Below are 11572 nucleotides of genomic sequence, written 5' to 3'. Positions count from 1 at the left end.
TCATATATCAAGCATTAACTGATACATAGTACTATATAATATATACATTTATATATTATTGTATATATTATTATTTTTTTGTATCCACTGGGGTTAGATTTGTGCTGTGAGTGGACCTCTGTGTGGTTCAGAGGGAGTCTTGTATCATTGTGCAGTGGTTCTCAACCTTTTCAGGCTGTGACCCCCCCAAAATAATCATATTTGAACTGGGGACGCCCCTGCCTGACAAGCACTTGTCATTGTAGGATTGAGGCATTATATTTAGTTTGACTCGGTTCTCGGTCTCTTTCTTCTTTATTATTTGACAATTTGGCCAATGTTTGACCAGTTGTATTTGACCAGTATACAGTAGTAAAGTTTGTCGATTACTTTTGATGAAGTGATGGTCTTATTTCCTTTCATTTTCTTTTCCTTTGCTTAGGTATTAGGTATTAAAAGTCCTTTTATTGTCACTTCACTGTCATCTTGTAACCTGACTCCGCCAAATGGATGAAGCTAGTCATCTTGGGACCCCCCAAAAAAATCTTGACCCACATGTTGAGAACCACTAGCTGTCATAGTGCATATTATGACATCAGTTTGCTGAGCTGTGGCCATGGCCAAGGCAACTGTGGCCTTGTAGATAGAGTGTCTGCCCTGAGATTGAGAGGTGGGGTTTCGATTCCCCCGGATGGGTCATAACAAAAACTATAAAAATGGGACCCAATGCCCTCCTTGCTTGGTACTGCATCAAGGTTGGATATACTCTGTTGCAAATAAAAGTCCGGAATTCAAAATTTACTTCAGTAAAAGTACAAAAGTATTGGTATCAAAATGTACTTAAAGTACCAAAAGTAGAAAGTACTCATTATGCAGAATGTCCCATTTCACAAGTTTTAAAATGTATAAAAATCTTTTGAAAATAGCAGATCAAGACTGGCTCAGATGTAGTTTCTCATTTTTATTGAGCGTTCTCTCAATAAAATGAGAAACTACATCTGAGCCTGTCTTGCAGTATTCATTTTGGAGTGCCGCCTTTTTCCACTTCTGTGGTTTTTTATTTAAGGTCTGTTATTATCTTCCCTCCACTTCACTACTGTGTTGTTTTTCCGTCAAACAGAAATGGCTCATTTTCCTCACACACTTGTATTGTTGCTACTGGTGGTCTTCTCAGAAGGTAGGTTCATTATTTTTTACTGATATAGATGAGCTATTAATTGTGTTTTTTTTTGGGGGGGGGGGGGACTGGTCACAGGTTTTTGGGAAGAAATTGGCACAGACAGACAGACAGACAGACAGACAGACGGACATAGACAGACAGCAAGAGACGGGATGTGCACAATTTCTCAGCTCAAAATAAATCTTTGGATAAATAATTAGCTCACATTCACTATTATAGCTAATTCTCCCCCAAAACTTGGACCCTATGTGCTATGTCCAACTTCAAAAGTGAAAATATTTAGCTTAAGGAATCACAGTTTTATCCGTGAAAGTTTTTGTACTTTTTGAGATATTTAACGTTTCATAAAAAAATAAATATATCCCATTGGTGTGTACACTTTTAGCACACCAGCATCTACTTAGTTGACTGGATTCCCAAGGGCTCTATATTAATAGGCCCCCCTCCTGTTTCAAGATTCAAGCTTCAAGAAGTTTTATTTGTCACAGGTATAAGCAGCGAACTGTTGTTGGGACTTGTCCCACAGATTGTGCCACATACTGTACATACGAGCACACCTCGTATCACGAAAATATATTAAGAAAATAAAAAATAGAATAGAATGACACTGTGAGTAATGTGGCAGCTTCTTAAAAAAATACTGTTGGTGCATATAATACAGTATACCAAGATCATATGCACGTGTATACGCTTATGTTCTCTTTTTTTGGCTCTTTCTTGCACTCCGTTTTTTTTTTACGGTTTTATTATCTGCTGCAGTGTCTGAAGGAAGCCGAACAAAAATAATGTTTACTCTTGTAACACAAGATGGAACAATAAAGCACAGCATTGAACCTTGAACCTTGACAATGATAAAAAAACATATGAAACGTATTGTATAAACATCATATGTATACAAATATACAGTGATAGGGCTATATGTTAATACCAAGGGACTTGTCTTAGACAGGCACACAGTAACTTATCATAATTAGCAGCGTTTCCTTGTGCAGTCCATTTCTGATCAAAACAATGTCATTTGCAAAGTGACCATGTGCAGATGTATAAAGCAACAGGATCAATCAATGTGCAAGTGTCACGTACAGTATAGGTACAGCTTGGGCAGTATTTCTCAAACAAGAACAAGTGATCTAGCATAGATAACACTTATGTCTTATGTTTTCCTTTTTTGTTTTTGTTTTTTGGCCATGTCCACATTTATTACTCTAACAGCTGCCGGAAAAAAACGTCTATGAAGCCTAGAGCTCCTGGCGTTTAGGCATCTCCCAGGTATTTCCTGTTTTGCAAACAGTTTGTTGCTTGGGTGATGTTTGTCCTTCATAATCCTTTTTGCCATGCTCAAGTTCCTACTCTAAACCACCGTTTAGGTGATCACCCTATCACCTAAAAAGTGATAGGGTGATCACCTCATTTGGTAGCATGCAGGGGCCTTTAGGAGAAGTGATAACTACCTCCCCCTTTGACCACTTTTAAAGGAAGCCAGTGAACCGCATTTTTTGAGGCATGGGGTCAGGGCAAGGTAGGATTTCATCCAGTTTAATGATGTGCTATCAAAACCAATCACCCTCAGCTTATTCAGTAGAATTGAATGGTTTACAGTGTAGAACGCCTTTTGGAGGTCCAGCATGACCATGCCACAGATTTTGCCCGAGTCTACCTAGCATTTGATGTCATCAAGATTGCTTTCTTTCACCTGAGAAATATTGCACGAATTAGAGCCTATCTGTCACTCCACGCTTTTGTTTTCTCTCGACTTGATTATTGTAATGCACTTTTTTCTGGCTTGCCAAAGAAAACAACCGACAGACTACAACTCGTCCAAAATGCGGCAGCCAGAGTTTTAACTAAAACTAAGACGAGGGAACATATACCCCAGTCTTAGCATCATTATACTGGCTCCCAGTTGTTTTTAGGATTGATTTTAAAATTATTTTACTTGTTTATAAAGCTCTTAATGGCCTGGCACCTTCCTACCTCAAGGACCTCCTGCCTATATATGTTCCAAATCGCCCACTCAGGTCATCTAGTGCTGGCCTACTCGACGTGCCTAAAATGTCATATAAAAAACACGGTGAAGCAGCATTTTACTTCTATGGGCCGACTGCTTGGAATAAACTCCCATTATACCTAAGACAGGCCCCCTCCGTGGATAGCTTTAAAGCACAGCTCAAGACTTACCTCTTCACTCTTGCTTTTAGTTGATCTTTTTCTATGTCACTGTGCCTTATTTTTATGCCTCTGTTAAACTGCTTTGATGTTTTTGTATTTATTTTTTGCTGTATTGTTGATTTGTGTGCTTTTTTCTGTAAAGCACTTTTGCTTTATTTTAATTTCTGTATTTCTCCCTGTAAAGCACTTTGAGCTGCATTTATGTCATGAAAGGTGCTATACAAATAAAGTTTATTATTATTATTATTATTATTATTATTATTATTATTATAATATTATTATTGATGTAGTCGGTCACATACAGTAGGCATGTGTCAGTGGAGTGGGATGTTCTGAAGCCAGATCGGAATTCAAACAGAGGTTTACACTCACCGAGGTAACAGTAGCTGTTTATTTGTTCTTGGATTAATCGCTCTATAACCTTTGAGATGGACCAAAGGATGGAAACAGGGCGGTAGTTGCCAGGTTCTAATTTCCTCCTTTTTTTATAATGAGGGATTACACTTGCCAACTTGAATTCTTGTGGGATGTGAGAGAGCAATAGAGACAGCTGCGTCTCTGAGGAATCTGGTGGGGATGTTGTCAAGCCCGGAGGCTTTGTTTGGGTGGAAGGCGATGAGTTTTTTTTAGCGCATCTTCAGTTTTTACAGGTTTGAATGAGAAAGCGTCTTTATGAGCCCCTAGTTTCTCATAGTGAGCTTGGATGTGACCAGAACCATAAAGACCTGAATGCAGGGAGTTTGCTAACCAACAGGGTGGCAATGGTGGTGATTAAAAAAAGAAAAACTGTTTTCCACAACCTTTTTGTCTGTAATTAGCAAGCCACTTGAAATAATGCTGATGGTTGTGGTTTGGTTTGAGAAGTTCTTTGAGGTGTGTGTGTGGGTGTGGGAGGGGGGGCAGTGTGTGTGCTGACGGGTCAGAATACACGTCTGCAACATTTTGAGGTGATCACTGCAGTTTTCTGCTGTCCCTGGTAGACCTAGAAGTGTGTTTTTGCTTCTTCTTCGTTAAACAAAAATGGCTTATCTCACTCACACACTTTTGTTTTTTATACTGGTGGACTTTTCAGAGGGTAGGTTAATTAAATTGCTTGTATAGCTATTCTTGTTTTGGGGAGGGGAGAACTGGTCGTGTTTTTTTTGGGGGGGGGGGGGGGTTTAAGAACATGGGCAGCCTACTATTTGGGGGCAAAAATAGAACAGACAGACATACAGAAAGAGAGACAATTTCACAGCTCAGAATACATCTTTGGATAAATAATAAGCTCACATTCACTATTATCGTTTCTCCAAATGTGGACCCTATCTCCCTCATACTTTCACCTAGAAACTTCAATCGTTAAAATATTTAGCTTCTTTGGAATCATGGGTTATTCTTTTTTTATTCTTGATAGTTGTTTGTACTTTTTGACATAACTTTTAATAACAAAAATAAATCCCTACTCTCAGTGCCCCTAAAATGTGAAAAGATATTACTATAAATATATTTTTTAAATAATGTTTTTGCCCTCTAAGTTACACTTTGTGCACCTGTCTGTTAGGGACAGGGGGGGACACAATTTCCGGTTCAAGGGACTTTATTTAAACAGGTTTAATATCCAGTATTCTTTATAAAGTCATGATTTTATACACTCCAGTAAAGTAGGTGGTGACATTCACCTTTAACTCTGCCAGTAAAATGAAATTATAATGTCATGCTGATAAATCTATAAATACAGTATGTATTTATCAATCTGATAAAATATTGGAAATTGGAAATACTCAAGTAAAGTACAAATACCTCAAAATTGTACTTAAGTACAGTACTTGAATTAATATACTTATTTACTTTACACCACCGCTTGTGGGTCAGTTTGATTGAACTTCCTGGGTCCCTCAGGCAGGGCCTGCAACTTTGTTTTTGTCTGATGGACTCGTTCTGGTATGACAACAACATTAGATAGCAGGTTAACCTCGTTGCTTCACGGATTTGTTGTTATAAACAGTGTGCATAAATGTCATCACAATCCTGGCAGGTTGCCCAGGAAACGGCGCATTTCAAGACAACTGGCGGCTGACGTGATGGCGAAAGGCGTCACCCCACGTTATGTGTATAGTATCTCTGTTTAAAACATCAGAGGAATATATGTGGAACCATGCTTTTCCACACACGTTAGAGTGATGTGTCATACAATAAATAGGGAAGTGACCTGTGGTCACACTGAGTGACTGACAGACAGGCAGGCTTTGAATAATGTTTTCAGCAAAAAGAATATAGCTTATTCTCCCCAAAAACTTGCACCCAATCTCATTACATTACATTACATTACAGTCATTTAGCAGACGCTTTTATCCAAAGCGACTTACAATAAGTGCGATCAACAAAGGTAGGGAACGAAAGCTACTAATCACCAGCGGTTATAAGTGCATTTTCTGCAATAACAAGCAACCAAGAGCATACCTAGTGCTAAGGTAAAAGTGCAATATATCAGCTACCTATTTCCTTAAACAGATGAGACAAAATAGCTAAGTCAAATGAGCAGGAGCTAAAAACAAATAATTGTATTGACTAAACAAGATCCAATAAACAATTCAACAATAAAACAAGCATTCGTACAACTAGTTAACAACAAGTAGGCCAGGCAAAGAGGAAGGGTAGTGTTTCCTGAAGAGGTGGGTTTTCAGCCTGCGGCGAAAGATGGGCAGTGACTCTGCTGTCCTGACATCAGTGGGAAGTACATTCCACCACTGTGGGGCCAGAACAGAAAAAAGTCGTGACCGTGTCGATCGACCAGAAGGACCGTTGAGCGGCGGGGGAGTCAGTCGCCCCTTGGTGGCAGACCGGAGTGGTCGGGTAGGGTTGTGGGCATTGACCAATACCCGGAGGTAAGAGGGAGCTGTTCCTTTCACTGCCCTATAGGCTAGCACCAGGGTTTTAAACTGAATGCGAGCCGCTACGGGGAGCCAGTGCAGGGAACGGAGAAGGATAGTTGTGTGAGAGAACTTGGGGCGGTTGAACACCAGACGAGCCGCAGCTTTCTGAACAAGCTCCAGGGGTCTGATGGCAGATGCCGGAGCGCCAGCCAGGAGGGAGTTGCAGTAGTCCAGGCGGGAGATGACAAGAGCCTGGATGAGCACCTGGGCTGCCTTCTCCGTGAGGAAGGGCCGAATTCTCCTGATGTTGTAGAGGAGGAATCTGCAGGACCGTGTCACTGATGCGATGTTAGCCGAGAACGACAGTTGATCGTCCAGGGTCACACCCAGATTCTTCGCAGTCCGAGTTGACGTCACCACAGCGTTCTCAATGGTGATGGCCATGTCTCGGTGAGGACAGCCCTTCCCCGGGATGAACATCAGCTCGGTCTTGTCCAGGTTGAGCTTCAGGTGGTTCGTCGACATCCACTCCGAGATGTCAGCCAGACAAGCAGCAATGCGTGCCTCCACGTGTGTGTCAGAGGGGGGGAATGAGAGGATCAGCTGGGTGTCATCGGCATAGCAGTGGTAGGAAAAGCCATGGGAGCGGATGACAGCACCAAGAGATGTAGTGTAGAGAGAGAAGAGAAGAGGACCCAGAACCGAGCCTTGGGGAACCCCAGTAGTGAGCCTGTGTGGTTCTGACACAGACCCTCCCAGCTTCACCTGGTAGGAGCGACCCGTCAGGTAGGATGCAAACAGGGAGAGTGCAGAGCCTGAGACACCCATCCCCTCGAGGGTGGAGAGGAGGATCTGATGGTTCACTGTGTCGAACGCTGCAGACAGGTCCAGGAGTATCAGGACAGAGGAGAGAGAGTTCGCTCTAGCGGCATGGAGTGACTCCGCCACTGCCAGGAGGGCAGTCTCTGTCGAGTGACCCACTTTGAACCCAGACTGGTTGGAGTCCAGGAGGTTGTTCTGGTGGAGATACGAGGACAGTTGTTTGAACACAGCACGTTCGAGAGTTTTAGATAGGAAGGATAGAAGGGAAACCGGCCTGTAGTTCTTGACTTCAGAGGGGTCAAGTGTCGGTTTCTTGAGGAGGGGGGTGACTCTGGCAGTCTTGAAAGTAGAGGGAAAGTAACCAGATGTCAGAGAGGTGTTAATAAGGTGGGTTAAGAAGGGAAGAAGTTCAGGTGCTGTGGACTGCAGCAGAGGGGATGGGACAGGGGTCCAGAGAGCATACTTTCTCCTAGAAACTTCATTGCTACCTACTGGCTACTAAAACAGAGAATTAGTTCTTTGTATGCAATTTGCACGTGTTCATACAGTCAATGTTATGCACTTATAACTGTCATCTACTCCACCTACAGGTCTATCAGAGTTGATCCAAACACAGGATCCTGTAAGGACCACGGTGGGAGAGGACGCCCGTTTCACCTGCCTGCTCACACAACCCAAGAACGTCCTTCAAGTTACATGGCAGAAGATGTTAGCAGGAGGAACAGAGGACGTTGGCAGCTACAACAAACGCTTTGGCACCAAGATCAACCCTCCCTTTCAGGGGAAAGTGGAGTTTGAAGACACAGGACTGCAGAACAGCACCATAGTGGTCAGGAATGTGACCAAAGCAGACCAGGGCTGTTTTAGATGTTTATTTAATGCTTATCCTGAAGGGGCCATCTATACGAAAACCTGCCTCATAGTGGATGGTAAGAAGTTGTCGTGTGTGTGTGTGTGTGTGTGTGTGTGTGTGTGTGTGTGTGTGTGTGTGTGTGTGTGTGTGTGTGTGTGTGTGTGTGTGCGTGCGTGCGTGCGTGCGTGCGTGCGTGCGTGCGTGCGTGCGTGCGTGCGTGCGTGCGTGCGTGCGTGTGAAAATACGCCCTGAATACAAAATACCAGGCTTTGCTTTAAGATGTTACGGTTGGAAGTTGGTGAAAGAATGTAGAAGTAGTCGTGCAATGTCCTCACAAGTATAAGATAAGTTATCAAAATTATGTTATTATCAAAATTAAAGTTGGGGGGTGGGGGGGGAGTACCAAACCAATCCATCCATCCATCCATGTGAATCCACTTTACTGTATCTGGGGTCTCAACCCTTTTTAGTCTAGCCTAATTGGGTCCTATGTAATTGTTTTGGTTTCCTATGCTGTTTTTAAACCCCTGTAGCCCTCTGAGATTCGCAAGAATGTAAAGTGCTTTATAAACAAAATGCATTACTTCCCTTCCCCCCATCTGGTCCTTGGTCTGCCCCGTGGCCTTCTCTCAGTGACAGGAGCGTACCTTCTCCTGGGATACGGTCAGGGGGCCTTCTGTGTAGATGCCCGGATCACTTTAACTGGCTTCTTTCCACCTAAAGAAGGTGCGCCTCTACTCCATGTGGGTGACTGAGCTTCAGCCACCCTCAATGAGGACACTCATTTTGTCCGCAAACCCATAATAATAAAATGGTTGTTTGTTTTTCCAGAGCAACCAGAGCCCATATTACACGTCACACAACCCACTGGCACAGAGTTGATGGTTGTGTCCTGCTCAGCTGTGTCCCGTCCTGCTCTGACAGTAACTCTGGAGGTTCCCACACATTTAGGCTCTTCAAACTACAGCACCGTCCATTCAGTCAACACTGACGGTACCATCACAGTGACCAGTACTGTCACACTGCAGAGGTTCTGTAACAACGGTACACAGATCCACTGTGTGGTGACTCTCTCCTCTGGGCTTGTGAAGGACGTGTCCAGAGTCGTTTATTCTGACAAACAAGGTGAGAGATTTGATTTAAAGGACCACTTTCTCCATTCTCCATTATATCGTTGTTTAATTGGTCCTCACTAATGGTCATTATATGGTGTCTGCTCACTGTGTCTCAGAGGAGGGCTGTGGACAGTTCAGAAACATGTCGTAGGGCAGGTTTGGAAATGTTCAAACAAGATTTCAAACTTTTCTTTTCTTTTTTCTAAATGAATGCATGAACAATGGCTTCTATTTCAGCATGCTAACTTTCCAGGAGGAATTTACATTGATGATGTCATTGGTAGGCAGCTTTCTGAACTGTCCACAGCCCATTAAATAGAACCAGAGTGAGTAGATTGAAATGGTGCCATCTTATAATGAGCATTAGCGAGGACCAGTTTTATGAAGATATGGTTGAAATGAAAGTGCTCCTTTAAGTTTCAGACAAACATATATTGAAGGCTAATGACCTTCATGGATATCTCTGCTGTCGGGCAGAAACCAGCCCACTCCCTTTAATGGAGTTAGCTGGTTTAGCAGATAGTTTGAGGATCCAATATGGAGTTAGCTGGTTTTGTCAGAAGCGCTTTTTAATACTTTTGATTGGTTCAATATTTTTTTCAATAGCACTGATTTATTTTGAGAAAATTGAAAAAAGTAGTTAGCTGGTTTCTGCCAGACAGCGATATGTAGGAGGATGGATTATTGGATGATAAAACGTTGTGATGCTTTTGTTTCACAGATGTGTGTGAGAAATGTGAAGCAGAACAGAGTGGTTGCAGTAAGTTCTTGTTCATTAATGCACCTGTTTGATCCCAAGTTTCTTCATTGTAAGACATAGAGAACATGAGCATTTCTCATCTTTCCCTCACAGATATCTTGGTTATATGTGCTGCTGCTGTCACTGGTGTTGGTGTAATCATCTGCATGGCAGTTGGATTAGTCTTGAGGTTTAGAAAAAAAGGAACAAGGTAACATCCTGTAATTAGATGTCTTTAACCTGAGATTATCTCTGAACATACAGTAGATAGATGACAGTACTGACTGTTGTGTTTTAACTTCTCCTGTAGGTCTAACAATGACAGTGTAATGAAACAGATGCGCCAAACAATGATCCAAGAGTAAGACAGTTAAACACCAGACTACTCTGTCCGTCCGTCCGTCCGTCCGTCCGTCTATATGTCTGTCTGTCTGTCCATTGTGTACCTCAGGCATACTCCATTTTGCATAATGATGCCCGTTACCTTTTTTTCTCTCCTAATTTTTTTAGGACAAAGGAGCCTTTAGTCTCTCACACCATTACAAGATGACCACACCCCCAACCCCATGATATTTGGCAGGTAGGTGATTATGAATGTAGTTAGTTAGTCAAATATACTGGAATATTAATTGGAAGTAGATTGAGACTGAATTGAAAGATATGGTCAAATGCTTCCATATGTTCTTCGGTTATGTTATGTGTGATTTCTTGTCCAATATCAAATGAATATTCTTCCCATTCAGAAGAAGGCAGTTTGGTCTGCTGTCACTCTGTCAGTTTGTCTGTCTTCTCTCTCTCTCTCTGCATCTGGGTTTGACATTAAATCACTTTATTCGTCATTTTGCTCTTTTTTTCCCAAGGGACTTTTGTTGTGTTATTCTGAACCTGAGTCCATGGAAGGAAACAGCTGCTCATCTCTTCACACTGGCAGTGATGACAAGAGACTAAGCGAACAGTAATCAATTCACCAGATAGAAAATAAAACAAAACAAAAACCCTTTAGTTGGTATCAGTTGTGAAATTAAGTAATGTGTGTGTTTTTGTCAACATGTGGACAATGGACTGCAGTATACCAGCCATATTTGACGTGTCCCTCTCCATTTACAATGAAGGAATGAGGAATGTGTTCCCAGATTGCAGTGATATAAATCGACCAACAAATAATTAGTTGTGTAGGTAGATTTAGGTTGTTGTTGAGATGCCTGACCAATTTAACTATGTAAATTAATGTAGAAAAAGTGATTCTTGACAGCTAAAAGGTACAGCAAGCCCACAAGAGACAGCTACATGATGATTTGTTGACATATACTGTACAATGAGTCAATGAAATAGTTAATTTAAAGTACATTTACTCAAGTACCTTCCTTCAGTACAATTTTGAGGTGTTTTTACTTTACTGGAGTACTCTAATTTTCAATAATTCTACTGCTACTCCATTACATCTCAAAGGCAAATATTGTACTTTTACTCCACTATAATTATTTGAAAACTTTAGTTTCTTATTGATTATGATTACAAAACCACTTCAGACCTATATTACATATGCTTTGGCAATTTGAAAATAGCCGAACTTCAAGCTCACAACGTGACGCATTATGAGCTTGTAGTTCGGCTATTTTCACAATATTTATCTGTGGAACCGAGTCATACTAAATGTAATGCCTCAACTCCTACATTCCAAGTGCTTGTCAGGGTGGGGGGTCCCCAGTTCAAATATGATTATTATGGGGGGTCACGGCCTGAAAAGGTTGATAAACATTGCTCTAACAGTTAGAGCAATATATGCTCAGCAATATGAGTTAAGAGTCTAACTTATATCAAAGTAACCCATGTAACATGCTGAGACACACAGAACAGAAT

General features: G+C 41.7%; 1 protein-coding gene across 1 annotated transcript; it reads left to right on the top strand.

The window, feature by feature from the left end:
* The first annotated feature begins 1100 nt into the window (after positions 1-1100).
* On the top strand, positions 1101-10678 carry LOC311059649 (OX-2 membrane glycoprotein-like). Its single transcript, XM_084077663.1, has 8 exons — positions 1101-1156; positions 7596-7934; positions 8690-8983; positions 9695-9733; positions 9827-9923; positions 10023-10073; positions 10223-10292; positions 10573-10678. The coding sequence occupies exons 1-7, from the start codon at positions 1102-1104 to the stop codon at positions 10260-10262; spliced, it is 915 nt and encodes a 304-aa protein (XP_083933789.1). The 5' UTR covers position 1101; the 3' UTR covers positions 10263-10292; positions 10573-10678.
* The last annotated feature ends 894 nt before the right edge of the window (positions 10679-11572 follow it).

The sequence above is a fragment of the Gymnoscopelus microlampas genome, assembly GCF_963454915.1.
Source record: "Gymnoscopelus microlampas genome assembly, chromosome: 14".
Lineage (NCBI taxonomy): Eukaryota > Metazoa > Chordata > Actinopteri > Myctophiformes > Myctophidae > Gymnoscopelus > Gymnoscopelus microlampas.
The sequence above is the reverse complement of the archived record's forward strand: the minus strand, read 5'-3'. Positions and strand labels throughout refer to the sequence as shown.